The sequence below is a fragment of the Peromyscus californicus genome, unplaced genomic scaffold (assembly GCF_007827085.1).
Source record: "Peromyscus californicus insignis strain IS unplaced genomic scaffold, ASM782708v3 Scaffold_19__1_contigs__length_69161282, whole genome shotgun sequence".
NCBI classification, from domain to species: domain Eukaryota; kingdom Metazoa; phylum Chordata; class Mammalia; order Rodentia; family Cricetidae; genus Peromyscus; species Peromyscus californicus.
Window position 1 is genome coordinate 63,158,463 of NW_026294491.1, and position 23,145 is coordinate 63,181,607.

The 23,145-nt window shown below is 43.6% G+C and overlaps 1 protein-coding gene across 1 annotated transcript; it reads right to left on the reverse strand.

The window, feature by feature from the left end:
* Window positions 1-6,164: 6,164 nt before the first annotated feature.
* On the reverse strand, window positions 6,165-21,966 carry LOC128113951 (triggering receptor expressed on myeloid cells 1-like). The gene is made up of 5 exons (XM_052743800.1): window positions 21,909-21,966; window positions 21,584-21,681; window positions 21,355-21,493; window positions 6,971-7,154; window positions 6,165-6,267 (listed from the first exon to the last, which is right to left on the reverse strand). Exons 1-5 carry the CDS (start codon window positions 21,964-21,966, stop codon window positions 6,165-6,167), a joined length of 582 nt encoding a protein of 193 aa, XP_052599760.1.
* Between the last annotated feature and the right edge of the window lie 1,179 nt (window positions 21,967-23,145).

Sequence of the window (23,145 nt, forward strand, 5' to 3'; positions counted from 1 at the left end):
GAAGATTAAAGGTTATTAGGCTTCATGTAAAAACAAGTCTTTTAGGCAATACAATAAAATAAACATATCAGTAGAAATAGGAGATATGGCTAGGAAAAGGGAATTTCCCCCAGAAGAAATACAGCTTAGCAATGTTAATAAGATATATTCAAGATGGAAATTATTAAAATAAATGCAGAATCATTCTTCTCAGCGAGATGAAAACAGAATAATGATAATGGAGGCAGTGGAGGTTTTAATGTAATTGCATGTCCTGCAGAGTAAAAAGAATTGATTCCATCCTTCCAGAGAGGTAGTGTGGCAAGATGAATCAGAGTCTGCTGTGGGATGGTCTGTATGTCAAATGTGTTGCTGATTGGTCAATGAATAAATCACTGATTGGCAGTGGCCAGGCAGGAAGTATAGGTGGGACTAACAGAGAGGTGAATTGAGAGAACAGGAAGCTGGGTGAGAGAGACACTGCCAGCCGCCATCAGGACAAGGAAGATGTAAAGTACCGGTAAGCCACAAGCCACCTGGCAAGGTATAGATTAGTAGAAATGGATTAATTTAAGCTGTAAGAACAGTTAGCAAGAAGCCTGCCACGGCCATACAGTTTGAAACCAATATAAGTCTCTGTGTTTACTTGGTCGGGTCTGAGCGGTTGTGGGACTGGCGGGTGGCAGAGATTTATCCTGACTGTGGGCCAGGCAGGAAAACTCTAGCTGCAGAGTCCACTTTGAGGACGTAGGGAAGGTTGTTTTGGAATATTACTTTAATTATGTAAAGGTGTGTTGCAATTGTTTATGCTGGATTTGTTTAACTATGTAAAAATGTGTTACATTTGCTTTACCTTGCCTACCTAAGGCACCTGATTGGTCTAATAAAAAGTGGACTGGCCAATAGCTGGGCAGTAGAGGGATAGGAGGGGCTGGTGGGCAGAGAGAATAAGTAGGAGGAGGAATCTAGGCTGGGGGGGCAAAGAGAGGAGAGGAGAGGATGAGGGAGAAATAGAGGGAGACGCCTGGGGCCAGAATGAAAGAATGGTAAAAAGCCCTGAGGCAAAACATAAATGAAGAGAGACAGGTTAAATTAAGTTATAAGAAACAAGTATAAGATAAGGCCAAGCATTCATAACTAATAAGACGTCTCCGTGTCATGATTTGGGAGCTGGTTGGTGGCCCAAGAGAAAGCCTGCTACCAAAGGTGGCCTGCCTGGCATGCACACAGTCCTCGGTTTGACTGACCGCACTCTTTAACCTGGCTGTGGTGGTCCACCCTCATGATCCCAGCACTCAGGAGGTGGAATCAGGAGGTTAGAAGTTCAAGGTCAGGCGAACAAGGTGAATCAGCCAGTATAGCTACTTGCCATCAGGTCTGATGACCTTAGTTCAATCCCCAGGACCCAACATGGTGGAGAGAACTGACTCCTGAAAGTTGTCCTCTGGTCTCCATACACATGCTAAGGCATGCTCAAGAGCTCTCATACATATACACACTAAAGAGATAAATAAACATAAAAAAGTTCAAGGCCACCCCTAGCTGTACAGGAAGTTTGTGGCCTGGCCTCGATACAGAAGACTCTGTCTAAAAACAAAACCGGAAACGGGACCCGTGAGATGTCTCTTTGGGTAAAGGCCCTTCTTACCAAGTGTGAGGACCTGAGTTCAATCCCAGAGACTCACATAGTCTAAGAAGAGTGGCTCCATGCTAGGGTGTTGACCGGCTTGATCCGGTTCAGGTTTTGTGCAGGCAGCCACAGCTGCTGAGTTCGTGCATGCAAAGGTCCTACCCAGAAGACACTGCTTTGCTTCTGACTCACGGTTCTTGCAATCTTTTCACTCTCTCTTTCATGGTGTTTCCTGAGCCTTGGGGAAGGGAGTGTAACATAGACTCGCCGTTTATGGCTGAGGGCTCCACGGACATTTGTTCTCCGCAAAGGTTCTCTGATGAGGATGGAGAACTAGTCTGGCCTGTGGGCACAGGATGCATATTCAAAGGCAGTTTGATACTACGGCCCTTTGACAAAGTAATAGGAGTAGATTCACCCTTAGAGCTTATGAGCTCCCCAGCCCATTTACAGCACCAGGCATGAATTTCCTTAGGTGGAGTGGGCCTTAAATCCAGTAAGAAAGTGGTTGCTACCTCCACAGCATTCATGCCATGATTGAACCAACGGACCTACCTCACCAGGCCGGCTGGTATTGTAGCTTGCAGGGTTCACAGAGGAGTAAGACTGTTGATGAGTGCCCCCTTCCCCTCCCCCAGCACCTGATAGCACTTTCCAGGACTATGGCAGCTAGCCAGCAGGGAGGAAGCTTCCAGGCAAGTACTAGTTTGATTTCTCCCAGTCCTGTGACCAAGTATGTGATATCTTTAGCTACAGGGCCTTACCATCATGTTCTGGTGGGCACTTGAGAGCAATGACAATAGCTTGTGTTGTTTTTGAGGTCCTCTCATTGTTCTGGGACCCCCTTAACCCACAACTTAAGGGGGGTATTCCAAACACTGAGATTTTTCTTTTGCATCTTATGGCTTCTGGAATTAACCCCCATGTTGGGTAACTCCATTTAAACTTTTTTTTTTGTTGTTGTTGTGTGTGTGTGTGTGTGTGTGTGTGTGTGTGTGTGTGTGTGTACATGTGTATAGTTTTATAAAATAGTAGGTTTCAATATGGCTTTTTCAAATATCCTTAGTGTTAGTTATGCTTACCCCACCCTTCCTCACTTAACCTCCGTTCCCCCTCTCCCTTTATAAGCTGTGTCCTACCATCCCCTCCCCCATAACATCTTCCCTTTCAGGCTGCTTTCTAACTTCCTGGTTTCTACAGATATTCCAAGTTAAACGTTCAATTTGAAAGATTTGACAGTGGAATCCACATACGAGAGAGAACATGCAGTGTTTGTCTCTCTGGGCCTGGCTTACCTCACCTGGTATTGTTTTTTCCAGTTCCACCAATCCACCGGAAAATTTAATAGTTTAATTTTTCTCTATAACTGAATGAAATTTCGTTGTCTATATGCATCACATTTTTATTATCCATCCATCAGTTGATGGACATCTATGCTGTTTCTGTGTGGCAACGATTGCTCCCATTCTGTAGGCTGTCTCTTCAGTTGATTAAGTTTCCTTTTCAGTCAGGGAACTCTTGAATTTCACAAAATCCCACATGCTGTTATTGGTCCTGTTTCCTGTAGTGAGTCTTTCTTTGGACAGCCAGCTCCCAAATAACAACACGGAGACCTTTTATTAGTTATGAAACCTTGGCCTTAGCTTAGGCCTGTCCCACTAGCTCTTAAAACTTAAATTAACCCATTGATATTAATCTACGTTCTGCCGTGTGGCTCTTAACCTCTCCTCAGTACCTTATGTCTGGCTTCCTCTGTGTCTGACTGGCAAATTCCACACACCTCAGATTATTCCCAGAGTTTCTATCTCTGCCTGGAAGTCCTGCCTACCCTCTCTTGCCTAGCTCTTGGATGTTCAGTTCTCTATTGAACCAATCAGAAGGTACCTTAGGCAGGTGAGGCAAAAGAGAGACATTTACACAGTATACAAAAAGATTATCCCAACAGTTTCCTGCATGACTAGGGTCCTATCCAGAAAGTTCTTACCTGAGCCTATGTGCTGTAGTGTTCACCCTATGCTTTCCTACAGAAGTTTTGGAGTTTTAGGTTTAATATCAAGATCTTCGGTCTGTTTGGAACTGATTTGCATATATGCAGAGTGAGAGAAGAGTCAAGGTTTATTCTTCTACACCTAGATATGTAGTTTCCCCAACATCATTTGTTAGAGATGCTGTCTTTTCTTGAATGTATGTTTTTGGCATCTTTGTGATAGGTGTATGGACTTACATCTAGGTCCTTGAGTCTATTCTATTGATTGGTGAATCTATTTTTGTGCCAGCACCACGCTGTTTTTACTATGATGGCTCTGTAGTATAACTTGCTATCGGCAATGGCGATGCCTCTGGCAGCATTTTTATTGTTCAGGATTGTTTTGGCTACACAGGGTCATTTGTGCTTCCATATGAGTTTTCAGATTGTTTATCAAATTTATGTGAAGAATTGCATTACACTTTTGACAGAGACTGCATTCAATATGTGGAATGCTTTTGGTAAATGGCTACGCTCACCACATAAATTTTACCAACCCACGTGCTTATGAGGTGTCTCTGGTGTCTTCTTCAGTTTCTCTCAGTGTTTTAAAGAATGCATGTGAAGGATTTCTGTGAAAGTGCATGTGGAGTTCAGAGGTCAACTTTGGATGTTTCTCCTCAGGCCACCCACTTGGTGTCCTGTCATAGAGTCTCTCCTAAGCCTGAAACTTGCCAAGTACACTAGATTTCTGGCTAGTAAAACCAAGGAAGCTTCCAACTCTGCCTCTCCAGAGGAGGGATTAAAGCCTGCTGCACCCTAACCAGCTTTTTCACATGGTTTCTCTGGATAGCACTCAGGTCCTCAAGCTTCCATGGCAAGCACTACACCAACTGGGCCTTGACTGGACCATGGCCTCCCGCTTGGTTCTTTAGGTAGAAAACAAACACACTGAGAAGATTAGCTTCTGGATCAATCCTCCAGAGACTCATGCCAGAGCACCAAGATAAAGTGAGTTCCACTGAGGCCTCTCCCAACAGAAGAGACTGTGGGGTTGGAAATACCCTGTGCCTCATCAATGCCACCCCAGGGCAGGATTATACAGAGAGCCCTGTTCACAGGAAACGTCCTTCTGTCAGGGAAGCATGCCTTAAGACTGGGGATCTCTTCAGGGGAGTAGGGGAAAGTCTCCCTGCCAACAATACACTTTCCTGACCTAAGATGGGTGGAATAGCTACTTCTCAGCCTTCTGCCTGAGATTAAGTGAGCTGGATGCTATGTGGTGAGACATGTTTGCTCTTGGGAACCTTAGGATGAAGTTGGCCCTCACCATTGCTGATGTGGAATGAGCTAATGTACCATCTTTTCCTCACACACAGGGTCCCTTTGTCTTTAGAGCCCAAAGAGATGGAAAACAAGAAAATGCCTGTGTGTCTCAGAAACAGCATTGGGGACACAGGGCACCTGGGAGGAACCCGAGAGGTGGAAGAAGGTGAGAGGGAGGTAGAGGCACACTGGGGACAGCCTCCCCAGTCCAGGATGGGCTACTCCCCCTACCCCCACCCCCTCAGTCCAGGAAGAGGCCATTCAGCTGGCAGCAGAGCCCTGCTCTCCATCTCTCAGCCTTTGGAGCCCTTTAGCAAGGGAACTCCCTAGACTTCATTCCTGCCAGGAGGTGGGGGCCCACTGCTCCTGCAGCCTCACGCTGGTCACACACACCTTGGCCTTCATGGGTTGCACTGAGGAGTCAATGATAAATGCACACAGCATGTTGAAGCATGGTACTGGTGCAATCCTACAGATGCCATCTCCTCCTCCAAGAGTTTCCCAGACAACAGCATCCAGCTGAACTTGATTTCTCTCTTCCAGCTGCATAATTCTCAAGGTGGGATCTTGTCTTCTTCTTTTTTTTTTTTTTGTTTTTCGAGACAGGGTTTCTCTGTGTAGCTTTGCGCCTTTCCTGGAACTTGCTTTGGAGACCAGGCTGGCCTCGAACTCACAGAGATCCGCCTGGCTCTGCCTCCCGAGTGCTGGGATTAAAGGCATGCGCCACCACTGCCCGGCCTGGGATCTTGTCTTCTTGGTCCATGGTCGGGAGTGTTCAGAGGACCACAGATGAAGACAAATCTGAGTGCCTGATTCCCAGAGAGGAAGGCCCCAGAGGCCAGGAGAGCAGGCTCTTCATCAGCAAGGGCCCTGCCCAGGCGGCTGGAAATGCACCAACCAAGGGAAGGACACGGGCCAGGAATAGCAGAGGTGACCCCAAACCTCACACCTCCCACAAAGGTGACAGGGAGAAGCACTGGGCTCTGGCTTTATTTCAGGCCAACTCATCTACTCAGGCGGAATGGCTGGAGGGTGCTGGGCAGTGTTTCCCCTCTTCTGAGGGTGCAGAGCACATACCCAAGATGATGGAGGGAATGAGGAGGGTGGGCATGGCCAGCAGGAGACATCCTGAGCCTTAGATGTCACCCATGATTACAGGCTCAATTCATGTCACAGTCCCTCCTTAGCCCCCACCCCCAGCTCGTCCTGTGAGACAGACATGGCTGAAAGTCAGAGGTCACTGTCGTGTAGTTTCATGGTCTGTCACCCAAATGACCTCTGTGTGACAGCAAACAACACTGTGAAGACCAGGGTCTTAATGAAGAGTCCACAGGCCACGGGAACAATGATGCTGGATATGGAGACCCTGCGGAGAGAGGAGATGGAGGGTTGATTCAATGACCGCCCACACTGCAGAGTCTGGGAAATTCTTCCCATCCAATCTTTTCAACTCAGGTCCTTCCTGCAGCTTTCCCACAGCCTTTGGGAACAGTTTAGATGATCACTTCCTAAAATAAGCAGTCAGAAATATGTTTGGTAGAAAGTCTAGAGTTCAGGTCCAGGAGATGCATAAAGGAGGAAGTGTTAACCCAGGCATCTTGGCCTCCTCTGTGGAATGGAGTGAGGCCCATATCTAGGGAACCTGATCCTCGTTGTCAGCATTCTGACCTGCTTCTGGGGACAGTTGACATACCTTTAACCCCATTTTCCCTCTCCAGAAACCAAGAAGAATCCAACCTTACTGAAAACTCCACTGCAGAGTTGTCATGATTTTAGCAAAATGATTCTCCAAGTTCCAGGTAGACAGCAATAGACATAAAAGAGACCCACACAGGAGTGAGTGAGTGAGTGAGAGAGAGAGAGAGAGAGAGAGAGAGAGAGAGAGAGAGAGAGAGAGGAGAGAGAGAGAGAGAGAGAGGACACTGGGCCGACGGGGAAGGGGGTGAGGACACGGTGCTCTACATGATAGGACACAGGGACAAAAGGACTAGGTGACAAGGAATCACACAGAGGCCACATAGAGTACTAGGAAATAAAGGCTGTCCAAACCAGGAGCCCAGAAAACATACCTGGTAACAGTTGTCACATCTGGGAAGGTGACTCCAGGGTCAGGAGAAGAGACACCAGCTGTGGACTTGGGGAAGGGTTGGGTCACAGTCCTGTCTCTCGGCAGGTGTTTTGTGGTAATAAGGATGGGAGCTTTAGTTGGACTTGTAGTAGGAGTGACGCTTAGGGTGGGCAGACCTGAAGAATCTGCAAAATACACAAGCGTTAGATAAATGAATGAATGGACGTAGAATGGACAGGTGCATGGATGGAGGGATAGATGGATGGATGGATGAGGAGGTGAAGAGAAATGGAGCTGAGGAGAATGAACATGGCCATTCAAAAAGCAAGGTTTTCTTTTACTAAAATTGAAAGAAATAGTGTAAAGTCAACCTGAATCAGAGAGAGAAAAAAAATGAATGGAAAAAGAAAGGAGGGAGGCTGGAAAGAGGTGTGAAGAAGACTTCTCAGGTTGTCTGAGTTATGGAAATGTTCTCATCTGCTGTTGTTCACCTCTCCATCTCCCATTCTCCTGCTTACACCGTTCTCTCTACCTCCAAAAGTCACGTCCTCTAAAAGTTGTCTTTACTGGTGTATTACATCTGAGCTTCCTCTTGGACTTGGTACGGACTCCCTAGTTCTAGGAAGGGAGGCCTGTTTCTCTTTTCTCTGCCATCCTTGATCATCCACTGTCACTCGCTAGGGATGTAGAGCCCAGCAAGGCACCAGCTCTTCCTCAGTGAGTTCAGAGATTCATAGGAGGGACTTGTAAGTACACTGGTCACCACTGAAGTGAGCCTAGACACTTGTTCCTCCTAAGCAAGTGTCACTTCAGGTCTCCTGAGCCAGGGTCTGATGTGAAATAGGGACTTCAGGTGGTTCATGCCCACAGCAAGTCTGAGATACACAGTTTAGAAGGCCATGGCGGCCACCAATGGCATCTTGGAAGGAGGAGAGTACATTACAAGAGCTTCCTAAGGACATGACTTCTAAGTAGAGATTTGGGAAATGGAACCCATTTATATTCCAAGCCTACTGCTCATCTTTCACTGAACCCTGCTACCCAAGGGGAATTCATGTATAGGAGTGCCTGCTTGCCATTGGCCTGCAGTGGCCCTCAGATGAAGATTCTGAGAGAATGTCAGGCTACTAGAAACCCTGGGCTCCAATGCATCCTCACCTGACCTAGCTCTCTCTACCCTCTTAGAGCTGGAGCTCTGTAAGCCTGAAAGGATGGCTGAGCTCTGTAAGAAATGGTTTCCCTAAAACTTAGCTGAGTTGTGTCTTGTTTTTTAACTGCAAGAGCCACATGACATGTGGTCCATGGAAGTCAAACTTTGTGAATGATCCTGTGTTTGTGTGTAGACATTGCCATGTGAATATGGATGCACACGTGTGCAAGAGTTTACATGCATGTGGAGACTAGAGGTCAGCCTCATGTGTCATTCTTCAGGATACCTTACTTTTTTGAGGCCGAGTTTCTCACTTTTTACTTGAAATGCACTGCTTTGGCTAGGCTGGCTGGCCAGTGAACCCCAGGCATCCACCAGTCTCCACTTCCATTATTAGCGTAGCCCACCATGATAGGCTTTTTTTTTCTAATGTTGTTACTGAGAACAGAACTCAGGATAGAACTCATGCATGCATGTCAAGCACTGTACCACTGGGCCGTCTCCCCAGCCCTACATGTCCTGCACTTGAATGTGTCACACACTTTTGACATCTGTCTTAGGATTTCCATTGCTGTGAAGAGACACCATGACCCCAACAACTCTTATAAAGGAAAACATTTAATTGGGGCTGGCTTACAGTTCAGAGGTTTAGTCTAGTATTGTTATTGGGGAAGCATGGGGGTATGCAGCCAGACATGGTGCTGGAGAGGTAGCTGAGACTTCTACATCTGGATCCACAGGCAGTAGTGTGGTGGTATTTTACTTGTACTGAAATGTGATTTTAATTGTATGTTAATAAATAAAGTTGTCTAGGGGTCAGAGCTATTGGAGCCATATAAGTGCGTGGCGGCGGTGGCGCACACCTTTAAGGACCTGGAGGGCGGTACATTCAGGCAGTGACGAGGCAGTCACATGTTTGGGTTTACAACCAATGAGAAGCAGAACAGGAAGACTTTAAAGACAGACACACAGGAAGTAGGCCTTTTCGGAGAGCTCTCTTGGCTGGAGAGGATCCCTGAATCAGAAAGGGTGAGGCTCTTAGCTCTGACCTCTTGGCTTTCTTCTCTGAATTGGCTCTGTGTTTCTTATTTTATAAGACCGTTGGTTACATCTACATTTGGTGCCCAACGTGACAAGAATCCATTAAAAACCGCTTAACTTGGCTTGGCGGCAGGTCCGGTCTCCCGCCCGGGCGGCTGGCAGGTCACGTTTCCCGCCAGGGCAGCCGGCTCCCTAGCCCGGGCCCAGGTCGGCTTGGCCTCAGGCCGGACTAACTTTGAGCTACTTGCTTAAAGCCGGTGCTACAGACAATTCAGGCCTGCCCTGCCGAACAGGGCCCCTGCCTGTAAAGCCAACACACGTGGTTGGAGCTTAAGGTAGCCAGAGCCAAGGCTTGACTAGGCTCAAGCGGGAACACGTGGCTGGATTCAAGTTCTTAGGCAGAACTTGTGGCTACGGTTCTTGCGTGTTCTCTCTCTCTCTCTCTCTCTCTCTCTCTCTCTCTCTCTCTCTCTCTCTGGATTCACACCTTGGACACTAGGAGGCTGTTTTGAAATTCCCTTGGATTGGTACTGTTCTACGAGGACTTGGTAAGTCACTTAACATATTGAATATTTTTTTTTTTTTTTTTTTTTTTTTTTTTTTTTTTTGGTTTTTCGAGACAGGGTTTCTCTGTGTAGCTTTGCGCCTTTCCTGGAACTCGCTTTGGAGACCAGGCTGGCCTCGAACTCACAGAGATCCGCCTGGCTCTGCCTCCCGAGTGCTGGGATTAAAGGCGTGCGCCACCACCGCCCGGCCATATTGAATATTTTAAAGGAAACTATTTAAAAGAGAAATTTTTCCACATTTAAAAAAAATGGGTTTTCTGTGTTCATTGGAAGAAAATTGGGCTTTGTTTGCAATTTTAGACAGTCTGACAATGGAACAGCTATATGAGAAGATTAATGTTGACCGAATTATGCTTTTTATTACTATGCTTATTCTCATTTTACTATTTAAAAAGATAGTCAATTTAAGTGCCAGGATGACAGCTTTAGAAAAACTTGATAAACCTGTAAAAACTCAGACAGAAGAAACTAACAGTGAAGTTGCTTCAAGATTGGATCTTAGGGTTACAGAAAGAAAGCCTGTTTTCACACAGTCACCCAGTTTGTCCAGTAACCGTACAGCAGTTGCCTGATCAAATGACTACACAAAATATTTGGGCTCCAATTGAAATGTTAGATTTACGAAGGTTTAAGGAGGCAATAGTATCTTATGGCATGCATTCCCCGTATGTAAAGCAAATGTTAAACTCTTGGTCAACATATAATAGGATTGTACCACAGGATTGGCGGGAGCTGGCACAAGCTGTTCTTGAACCCAGTCAAAGGCTTCAGTGGCTAACTTGGTTCAAGGATGAAGCTAAAAACATAGAAAAACAGTGGAGGGATAAAGGAATACAAGTCTGCCAGGATCAGCTTATTGGAGAAGGTCAATATGCTTCAGCACAAGCACAATGTTTATATGATGTCCAAACCCTAATTTTATGTCGAACAGCAGCCTTGAATGCATGGGATAGAGTTGAGGAACCAGGAAAAAAAACTGAGTCATTTACAAAGGTTGTACAAGGCCCAAAAGAATCTTTCACAGATTTTTTACAAAGACTGGCTTCAGCAGTAAAGAGAATGGTCCCGGATTCAGAAGCTAGTAAGATAATAATTGAGTCTTTGGCCTTTGAGAATGTGAATGCAGCATGCAAAACAATAATCAGGCCGTTAAAGGCAAGATCTGCACCTTTGGAAGATTGGATTAGAGACACGGTTAATGTTGAAGCTCATGAGCATGATGATACGTGGGTAGGAGAAGCAATTTCAAGAGGTTTGAGGAATGTTAGATGTTTTGGATGTGGAAAGCAAGGACATTTGAAAAGGGACTGTAAACAGGTCATTCCTAGAAACAATGTTTCTTCAAGGAACAATGGCAACAGACTGCCCCTTCCTTCTGGAGTATGCAGAAGGTGTGGTAAGGGAAAACACTGGACCAACTAGTGTAGATCAACAAGGGACAGACAGGGTAATACTTTGCCTCAGTCTTTGGGAAACTCCCAGAGGGGCCTCATACAGGCCCCAATAGCAAATCCAGTTCAAACCTTTCCTGCAGTCGTAGAGGAAACCCCAACTCAGAACAATTAAATAACCAAATGCCTATTGGAATAAGTCATGCTGGTCAGGATGATGAAACAGAGAGAATAGAAAATTCAGGAGAAAACATAAAGAAAATTTTTTGGCAAACTTCTATTAATGAACAAAGACCAAAATTATCGATAAAAATAAATGGTGTTTTGTTGTCTGGTCTGGTAGACACAGGTGCGGACGTTACCATAATTGCACCAGAATTTTGGCATCCAACTTGGCCTCTTCAGGAGGTAAACATTCAACTGTTAGGAATTGGGACATTATCTCAGGTGAAACAGAGTGCAAGATGGCTCGAATGTATAGGTCCAGAAGGACAGAGAGCAAAATTAAAACCATATGTGGCTAACATAGCTATGAACCTGTGGGGTCGTGACTTGTTACAACAATGGAATACTCAGATTAACATCCCTCCAATCTCAGAAACAAATCATAAACTAGCACATGTTTCTGAGAGAAATATTAGAAGGCATTATTCTGAGTGGTCACCAGCCATCCATATTATACAAGAACAGGGCACAACAACTGATGATCTTCCAAAGACATCTCTACCTTTAAAATGGTTAACAGACAAGCCTGTATGGGTCCAGCAATGGCCTTTAACAACAGAGAAACTCCAGGCTTTAGAAGAGCTGGTAGAAGAACAGTTAAATGCTCAGCATATTGAAGAATCAACCAGCCCTTGGAATTCTCCTGTATTTGTTATTAAGAAGAAATCTGGTAAATGGAGAATGGTAACAGACCTTAGAGCAATTAACAAAGTAATTCAGCCAATGGGCTCTCTACAATCTGGAATTCCTTTGCCTACTCTGTTACCAAAAGGATGGCCTCTCATAGTTATTGATTTAAAAGACTGTTTCTTTTCAATACCCTTACAAGAAAAAGACAGAGAAAGATTTGCTTTCACAGTGCCTACTTACAATAATTCTCAACCAGTTAAAAGATTTCAATGGAGGGTCCTCCCACAGGGAATGTTGAATAGCCCAACTCTGTGCCAATATTTTGTACAACAGCCATTGGAAGTGATACGTAAAAAATTTCCTAAATCTATAATTTGTCATTATATGGATGATATTTTACTAGCTGACTCAAATGCAGATACTTTAGAAAGAATGTTTGAAGAAGTAAAGAAAATTTTGCCTTGCTGGGGATTACAAATTGCTCCTGAAAAGATACAAAGAGGAGATTCTATTAATTATTTAGGATATAAAATAGAGCTACAAAAAATTAGACCCCAAAAGGTGCAAATTAGGAGAGATAGACTACAGACTCTTAATGACTTTCAAAGATTATTTGGAGACATTTCTCATCTAAGAACTATTGTTGGGGTAAAAAATGATGAACTGCATAATTTGTTCAAAACCTTAGAAGGTGACAAGGACTTAAATAGTCCAAGAGAATTATCACCTGAAGCTGAGAAAGAATTGGCCTTGGTAGAAAAGAAAGTACATGAAGGACACGTGGATCGTATTGATCCAAAGCTGGATTGCATTTTGGTTATTTTACCTTCTAGACATTCTCCTACAGGAATATTAATGCAGAGGGAAGATATTATATTAGAATGGATATTTTTACCAAATAAACCAAATAAAAAATTAAAAGCTTATGTGGAAAAAATCTCTGACTTGATTTGGAAAGGAAAATTGAGACTTCGTCAATTAGCAGGAATAGACCCAGCAGAAATTGTCATACCTTTAACTAAGGAGGATATTGAAAAATTATGGACAGAAAGTGAACCTTGGCAAAGAGCTTGCAGTAATTTTTTGTGAGAAATTAACAGTAAATATCCCAAAAGCGATAGAATTGATCTTATAAAGAGAGCTGATTGGATCTTGCCTCGAATTTTACGGGAAAAACCCATATCTGGAGTTCGTACATTTTATACAGATGCCAACAAACAAGGAAAGGCAGGTTACAAATCAGAAAATTTAAGTAAAGTGGTTCAAAGTCCTTATAATTCAGTTCAAAAATCAGAATTGTATGCTATTCTGTTGGTATTAATGGATTTTTCAGAACCTCTCAACATAGTAACCGACTCTCAGTATGCTGAAAGAGTAGTATTACATATTGAAACTGCAGAATTTATCCCTGATGCTTCAGAATTAACTTCACTATTTATTCAATTACAAGATACAATCAGGAAAAGGAGTCATCCTTTATATATAACTCACATCCGATCCCATACTGTTCTGCCAGGCCCTCTAGCACAAGGCAATGATGAGATTGATAAATTATTGATAGGAAATGTGCTGGAGGCCTCAGAATTTCATAAAAAACATCATGTCAATAGTAAAGGTTTAAAAAAGGATTTTTCCATAACCTGGCAACAAGCCAAAGAAATAGTAAAGAAATGTCCTACTTGTTCCTTCTACAATCAAACGCCATTACCAGCTGGATGTAACCCAAAAGGTACTCAAAGGAATGAAATCTGGCAGATGGACGTGTTTCACTTTGCAGAATTTGGAAAACTGAAATATGTATACCACACTATCGATACTTATTCAGGATTTCAGTGGGCAACTGCTTTGAGTTCTGAAAAAGCTGATTCTGTAATCACTCATTTGCTAGAAGTTATGGCCATCATGGGTATACCTGCACAAATCAAAACTGATAATGCTCCATCATATGTCTCTGTTAAAATGAAACAGTTTTTTGCTTATTACAATATAAAGCATATTACAGGCATACCACATAATCCTACAGGTCAAGCAATTGTAGAAAGATCAAACAGAACTCTAAAGGATATGCTAAATAAACAGAAAGGGGTAACAAAAACCCCCAGAAACAGACTGCATAATGCTCTATTAACTTTGAATTTTCTTAATGCCAATGAGAAAGTAACAACAGCTGCAGAGAGACATTGGATAATAGAAAAAACTACAGAATTAAATCAGCCTATATACTTTAAGGATGTGCTGACCTCAGAATGGAAACCAGGGTATGTGTTACATTGGGGACGAGGTTTTGCTTTTGTTTCTACAGGAGAAGATAAGTTGTGGGTACCATCAAAATTGATAAAGGTTCGATTTGAACAAGAGAAACCTCTTAATTAGAGGAGGTGATAGTTCTTCAACCAGCATGAACATCCAATTTAAACTAACTTATACCAGTAACACATGTCTTTTCATTTAATCAGATAATAACTTGCCAAAAAGGGACATCCCCAAAATTAGTCTTGGGGAAAGGTTTTTGTTTTTGTCTTTTAGGAGAATGAAGGTTAAGGAATCTGAAGGACACTGGACAAATGAGACAACTGAAGAAAAGGGACAAATCATCTATCCCAGGAAACAGAGTGAAACGGCGTATGGGTATATATTATCTAAAAAATTTTATGTCTTCCTAAATGTTTGTTTCTGCTTTTCTCTAAAAATTTAACACTATTGGTCTTCTAATAGTCCCAGTTCAATTAAAATTTAAAGCTGACTTTAGAGTTGGAGAATGGCTCTCTCCTTCTTTAAACTCAAGCATGTTGTTAAAAGGAAAATGCAAACCCCCTGTATCACGCCAGAGTAAAAGAGCCATCTTCTGCTATGGGACAGGAGAAAAGCCAAATTAACTAAGGGACTATTCTATTACTAATCTCAACTCTTTGATTCTATTCTGATTCTTTAAAACTTTTCCTAAAGTATAAATTTTATATCAAAATTTCCAAGATTAATATATAGATATATAGATATATATACATTTTAACCTTTGTTAAGATATGAATGGTCATATAGAGTATTAATTAATTCTAGAAAAAAGGCTTCAATTAGCTGCATATATATGTCTTTGTGTTCGAGTCTCTTATCAGTTTTCTGCAGGAAATCACGGCCAGGCCTAACATCAACTGAAGTCTCCAGGAAGAAGTTGGGGCCCCACAACAACAACAATTCCACGTGGACAATAATAATATCACTAAGCTGACAAACATCATCTACAGATCAGCTTTGAACTACAAGGTGCTCAGAGCAATTTTGAGATGACTAGCTGAGATGATCCAGTCTCAAAGACTACTTGAATAAAGACTTGAGATAAACCCTGAACTTTGGCATTATACACAGACTGGATAATGAAGGATGTGGTTACCTTTCCTAGAATTTGACAATTAACCTAAAATTTTTCTTTCAGGATAAAGATAACTTCGCCCATACCCAGCAGGAAGCAATTTTAAGAATACGACGCCCACATTCCCAAAGAGGTGGTGTGGGGCGGGTGGTTTTTTGGTCTTTTTAATGGGTTTTGGGTCTGGGATAATTTTCATTGTTTAGGGGAGTTGGTTACAAGTTGTTGTCAAGGGTTAGGAAAAAGGCTAAGCAAAGGAGATTAGATTTAAGGTTCTTGTTTTAAAAAAAAAAAAGAAAAAAGAAAAAAAAAGAAGAAGAAAAAGACAATTACTAGTTTTAAATACTTTACATTGGATTGGATTGTTTTATATTGTATACAAATTATATATATTGAAATTAATATTGTTAGAAAATGCTATATGTATATTTCTAATTGTACTTATACCGTTCATTTAACAATGCAATTTTCTGATCCTTGAATGTTATTATTACCAACTATTAGGATATAAAGAAATGAAAGTTAGTAGTTAGACATTACAATAGAACTTGTAGTCATATTAGATATGTTTTAAAAATTGAGCAGATATATTTTAGACAGGTCATCTTCAAACCCTTCAGAGATCTACAGAATATGGCATTTAAAATGTTTTAATAACTTAGAAAATTTTTCTTTTTTGTTATGATTATGAGGCATGTCGGCTCCTGGCAGTACCAATCTACTTCAGAGAAAATATGGGCATTGAAGAAACTGCATATGGAGTTAACTTTCATTGTGGCAAAAGTTAGCCACTGGACAACAAAGTATCCTCGAATCAACTGCTGACAAAATGGACAGACAGGACATGAAACAAAAAACTACTGATTCTTGCCAAAACAAGTGTGGTTATGGCTTTATCAAAAGGCATCTTCTGAGGCCAGGACAATATGGCACCATCCCTGAAATGGCCTTCACAATTCGGAAAAGGTACAGTGCCCTTTTCTTCGAAGGCAGCTGAATAGGCAGTGGGCCGATGGCTTCTGATGTGCAATGGAACAGCAGCTGAAACAGTTATTCTTGAAGAGTAACTAAGCTCACGCCTCGCAATAGTAAACTGGCATTTGACAGAGGGATGTGGAGAAGAACGGGATGCTGAGATGAAGCCATATACACACAGCCAAGAAGAATGGACAACTGAATTAAAAAACCAACAACAATTTCCAGAATTTAAAATCCTGAATCATGACATGACACTAGTGGAATTCAGGTGTTTCTGGTACATGGACTGCTCTCACCCAATGTGAGGTTGAACTGATGACCTTGTGTACATCCTACTTCACAAATGAGTCTGTCAGATACGCTAAGCCTATAGGCTGAAGATGATGCCCCAACACTGTGGAGAAACCTCAGGTGACTGTCCAGGCAGCTGGCTGTTTCTGTCAACTCACAAATTTTTTGGAAGTTGCTTGCATGCACTTTCTGTTTTTATTTTTGTTAGCTAATATTTCCTTCTTGGGTCTCTGAGGGAGTTGAAGATTAGGTAGTTATAGTTGAAGGTTAGTTAGTTATAGTTGAAGATTAATTAGGATAGAAAGTGAATTAGATACATTTTGGACTTAACAAAATAGGATAGATAATGAAATTATGTTCTCTGAATTTGTCAAATACAAATGGACTAGACATTGTTTAGACATTTATTACTTGTATATATTGTATATAGTCATTGTACTTTTGTATATAGTTTTTCTTTTGTTAGTTATAACCTTTTTCTTTTTTTTCCTTTTTATTAAAATAGAAAAGGGGAAATGTGGTGGTATTTTACTTGTACTGAAATGTGATTTTAATTGTATGTTAATAAATAAAGTTGTCTGGGGGTCAGAGCTATTGGAGCCATAGCAAGTGCGTGGCGGCAGTGGCGCACACCTTTAAGGACCTGGAGGGCGGTACATTCAGGCAGTGACGAGGCAGTCACATGTTTGGGTTTACAACCAATGAGAAGGCAGAACAGGAAGACTTTAAAGACAGACACACAGGAAGTAGGCCTTTTCGGAGAGCTCTCTTGGCTGGAGAGGATCCCTGAATCAGAAAGGGTGAGGCTCTTAGCTCTGACCTCTTGGCTTTCTTCTCTGAATTGGCTCTGTGTTTCTTATTTTATAAGTCCGTTGGTTACATCTACACAGTAGGAAGAAAGAAAGAGATGGTGGGGAGAGGGAGTCGTACAAGCCTTGCTTAAGCATTTAAAACCTCAATTCCCACCTTCAGTGACACACTTACTCCAACAAGGCCACACCTACTCCAACAAGGCCACACTCCCTAATAGTGCCACTCTCTATGATCCTATGGGGGGCATTTTCTTTCAAACCACCACATTCCACTTCCTGGCCCCCAGTGGCTTGTAGCCATATCATGATACAGAAATGTATTCAGTCCAATTTCAAAAGTCCCATAGCCTATCAGTCTCAACTGATCTTTTGTCTGTTTAAAAGTCCAAAGCCCAAAATTTCTTTAGAGACTTATGACAATCTCTTAACTGTAACCCTTGTAAAATAAAAATAAAAAGCATATTATATACTTCTAACATACAATGATATAGAACATACATTACCATTCCAAAAAGGAGAAAAGGGAGCATAGTGAGAAAATACTGGACCAAAGATACACCAAAAACGGTCTGGGCAAACTCCAAATTCTGCATCACTATGTCAAAGCTCCCTTCAGATCTCCAACTCCTTTCAGCTTCGTTGACTGCAACACACTTCTTTCTCTTGGGCTGGTTCCACTCCCTGTTAATAAGCTTTCCTTGGCAGGTATCCCATGACTCTGGTATCTCAAATATCTTGGAGTATTCAACAAAATCTAGGCTTTACTTTGACAGCTTTATGTAATGGCCTCACCAGGCCTCCATGCAGGGACACCCCTGACACACATCTGGCCTCAGTGGCTTTCCTTAATTGCAGAGGGAGATTCCATAATCACTTTTTTGTATCCTTGACTCTAAAGCCAGAACCACATGGCTAAAGATGCTAACTTCTGCTGTTTTCAAGGGCTGGAATATGGCCCTATTGTTCAAATATGTATATATTTTTACCAGCTTTATGATTTACTTCATTGCTTAAGTCTAGCTGTCTGGAAACTTACTCTTAGACCAGGCTGGCCTTGAACTCAGAGGCTTGCCTGCCTCTGCCTCCTGGCATGTGCCACCTTGCCCCTTTTCATTTTTCTTTAATTCCTTTTCACTTAGCTGGGTAGAGTCTTTCTATGAGGTCACCACTCCTTTTATTCCACTTAGTAGCAGGCTTTTCTTTAATCTGTTTACATTTCCTGGTGTCTCCTTTTCTCCTCAAACTGTATATTTTGTATTTTTCCTTGCTCTTTTTCATTATTGATCTGTATAAGCATTGGCCACTGATAACCAAGCAACACAGTCAATACTAGGCTGTCTGGAAATCCCCTCTGTCAAAGCCATTAATCCATAACTCTTCATTTTAGCCTCAGGCAGATTTTCAAACAAGGAAAGAAAATAGCCACATTCTTCACCAAAATATTACAAAAAATGATCTCTAGGTCACATATTAATATTCTCCTCTTAAACCTCCTGATCCAGGCCCACACACAGTTCAAATCACCTTCAGCACCACTGTCTTCAACATTCCTAATAGTATGGCTCATTAAGTCTGGCTTAAAGTGTTCAGCTGCTTTCCTAATCCAAAGAGTCTGTTGTAGCATATAGTTCGGAGTACAGTCCATCACAGCAGGAACTCAAGACAACAGGAACAGTTCAGAGTACAGTCCATCACAGCAGGAACTCAAGACAACAGGAACAGTTCACAGTACAGTCCATCACAGCAGGAACTCAAGAACAGTTCACAGTACAGTCCATCACAGCAGGAACTCAAGACAACAGGAACAGTTCAGAGTACAGTCCATCACAGCAGGAACTCAAGACAACAGGAACAGTTGACAGTACAGTCCATCACAGCAGGAACTCAAGACAACAGGAACAGTTCAGAGTACTATCCATCACAGCAGGAAGTCAAGACAACAGGAACAGGAAGCAGCTGGTTGCAGTGCATCCAGTCAGGAAGTAGAGAACAATGAATGTTCTCAGGCCACTTTCCCTTTTATACTTTTATACTCCAAGCTCAGGGAATGGAGCCGCCCACTTTTAGAATAGGTCTTCCCACCTCAAGTTAAGATAATCCCTCACAGGTGTAGCCAGGGGCTTGTCTCCCTGGTGATTCTAGGTTCTGTCACATTGACAACTAAAACCATCACACTTGGCAAGCACTTTATTGGCTGAGTGTCTCCCCATCCTGGTTCCCCTATGTTGGAACATATGAAGGTCACAACTAATGCCTCCCAACATGGAGTGTGCCTGGGGCAAAACTTTCATAAAAATAACCTCCAGGCACCCATGGAACCGAAGGGCTGGACATACTCTGGAGCAGGGAGAGCTAGGAGAGGTTGTTCAACTTGTGAACTTATGAACATGAAAGACTAACTCAGAAAGCCCTCCACCACTGCAGTCTTCAGCATGAGACACACAGGAGAACCAAGTCATCAGGAGAGGCTGCTGGGCTCTTGTGGGCCACAAGAATATGTTACAGAGATTCAGCTGTATATTAAAGCTACACCTAGAAATTTCAAGGCATCTTTCTAGAGGAAGCCATTTACCAAGGAATATTTGGTGTTATTCAGTTTTTAATATTTCGGCTGTCTGCTGCTATGAAATTCTTGTGGCCCATATACTATTAGGCCATTTTGGCAAACAGCTAAGTTTCTCAGACCTACTGCTGATCTACTAGGTAACTAACATCCCTGCTGGGCCTAGGAGACTGGCAGGCTGTAGATGCATAGCTTTGCTTCTTGTGCAAATGAAGTTCAGGCCTCCCTTCCCCAGACAGGAAAATGGCATTCTAGAGCAACTGACTCAGGACAAAGGGGGCTTTTGCATATTCAGGTGGAGTGAAGGGTGAGGCAGAATTCCTGGCAGCAGAGAGTCACATGGTGAGGAGAGGAAGAACAAGGCAGTTTTTCTGTAGATGGTGGACAGAGCTGCATACCAGAGAGAAGAGAGAAAGGCAGATATTCTGTAGATGGTAAGGCAGATGTCTTGTAGAGTTTTCTCAGAGCCAGGAGTAAGGAGCAAGGAAAGAAAGATGGAGGATGAAGGAACAGAGGACAAAGAGAGGTCAAAAGTGTAAGGGCTCAGTTATTACTAGGGCTATGAGGGTACAGAAAAAGTAGGTACAGAGAGGAGCTGGGAGTCAGGACGGAACTTGTATAGATAGAATTTTGTCCTAGAGAAATAAACAGATATAGGCTATAGTTTACATAGATTCTTTTCCCCGAGATAACCTCACACTGGATGTAGCATCTTCTCCAAGACTCTGGGAGGAACTTTCTCGGGGCAGGCCCTTAGGAAAATCCTGTTACTGGGCCACCTTCCCAGAGCTCTGAGGTTCTCAGTTGTCAAGGGCAGATCCTGAATGAGGACCTCCATCTGCTAACCTTACCCACGAAGCCTCCTGTGTGCCTCTCGGTCTAGCTGTCTCCTCTCAGTCCACATCTCTCAGTGCCCTGTCCATCTGCTCTGAGGTCTCTCTCATGTGATGGAGCCCACCAAGCCTACAGAGAACGTTTCTGATGGGATTACAGTCAAGGGATGTTCAGGAAAGGATGGCTGTGACAGCTCAGGGGAGCCATAAGATCCTTCTACAAACTGATTTCTATCAGCAGCAGCAGCAGCAGCAGCAATAGCAGCAGCAGCAGCAGCAGCAACAGCAGCAGTAGCAGCAGCAGCAGCAGCAGCAGTAGCAGAAGTGTTAAGAGTAACTGGTTAGAACTGCCTAGAGGCCAGCAAGCCTGGTTCTAGGGTTGACTCTGCCCTGAACCAGAAGGTGGCCTTGGGGGAGGGGCCTTTCTTCCCTGTACTCCAGTTTCCAGGCAATTGGGGAAGCAGTTTCTAGAGTCCTCTCCAGCTCTGGAGCCTTGTGATTCAGGAAGGCTGAGAGAGCCATATAGAATGGGGGAGCTCACCTTTCGACACCTTCAGGTGGATGTTTCTGAGAACAGAGATCGTTGTGAGATTTTCAGCAATCCCACAGAAATAAGGACCCGAGTCTCTCACTGTGAGCGCAGTCATGGTGACAGTGAAGAATTGATAATCAGGATAGTCCTGGAGGGAGAATTTTGGCCTCTGAGTACTTGTGCTGAGACTGGACACTAAGATTTCACAAGTTTTTCCTGGTGTTTCCTGACACCACACCTTCTTCTTGAAGCGCTGGCTGGAATCATACTGGCATCTCACCACAACGGTCTTGCCCTCCACTGTATGATGTAACACCGTGTCACGTACCTGGGAACCTGAGAAAACATCCTTCAGTCAGAGAGCCCCCAGCCTCCACAGCAGGGCAAGGAGATGGGTTCATTTCTTTGTGTCTTTACTCGGGACGGAGCTTAGAGCCAGCCGCTGGCCACAACACTCCATGTATTCTGCATTCCCAACCACAGAGCCCATCTGTGCACACCTCCCAACCCCTGCCCTTCCCTCTCCCTGGTTCCTTCCCTCTGTCCTTGTCCCCTGTTCTCACCTGAGGCCAGGAGCACCAGCAGGATGGAGGATAGCAGGCATGTGGCCTCCCAGGCCATAGGTCCTCTTCTCAGCTGGGATGGGGCAGGAAGGGAAGGACTAGGAATGCTCTGAGAAGAAGAGACCAGGGCAGGGCAGGATCCAGGCAGCCACCACAGCCAGTGTGGGATGAATTGCCGAGGAAGCAGAGACCTCCGTGGACAAGAGGGAAGCTGAGCAAGGCCCGTGTGGCCCTGTGGATCCTCCAGCCACAGGCTTTGTAGCTAGGCTCCTGAACTGTACTAGATAAAGGCTTACAGAGAAACTGTAGTCTCCTGCCTCATAAGACGGGGTGAGGAAAGCTGAGAAAGCCCAGGAAACCACAGTGAAGTAAGAGTGTGCTTGTTTCTCCCCAGCAACACCCACAATTCCCTACTTCCTCTTTAGCCTCAAGTTTCTGTTCTCCACCCAAGTCTGGCTTCACTAAATGCAGGTGTCAGAACCAGAGGCCCTTTGGAGACCTGGGTAGAACTCTAAGGCCAGCTTGCCCTCAGGGGTCAGAGCCTTGCTGACTGGCTCACCTGGGAACCGGAAAGTTCCAAGTGGACTAAAGGGAATCAGAAGAAGGGGATGGACATTCATTCTGAGGAATGGAAGAGCAAGGGGGTTCTGATAAGTTTGGGAGACAACAAAGCTGGGTATGAAGGAAGAGAGCTTAGATGGAGGCAAGAGAAAGGGGAGCCCTAGGCCCCCCATGTTATCCTCATATGCCCAGCTTCCCAAAATGACATAATCACTGTTAGTTATTTGGCGGCGCTCTTACCCTGCAAGGAAATGTCACGAAACATGACAGAATCCACTAACAAGAGTTTTATTAAGATAAGAGAGAGAGAGAGACAGGTGTGCTCAGGCCTGTTGAAAGGACATGTGCATAAAGAAGGAATCGGGAATATGGTGCCGGCTTATAAAGGCTGGGTCGCACATGCATACACAGGGTCATGTGGCTACTCCACGCATGCACATAGATTACACAGTTGCCTTGTGTGCTTTACGCAACCATGCAAATCCACGGGGTCCTGGTCACAAGAGACATTTTGACCCGGAACTGGCTATTTTGACCCAGAACTGGCTATTTTGACCCAGAACTGGCTATTTTGACCCAGAGCTGGCTAGGCGGAAGTGTCTAGGTCTGCCGGACATGTGCAACCATGCCCAACCATGGGGGCATGTTGTGAATCTATCATCCCTGACTCTTGTTT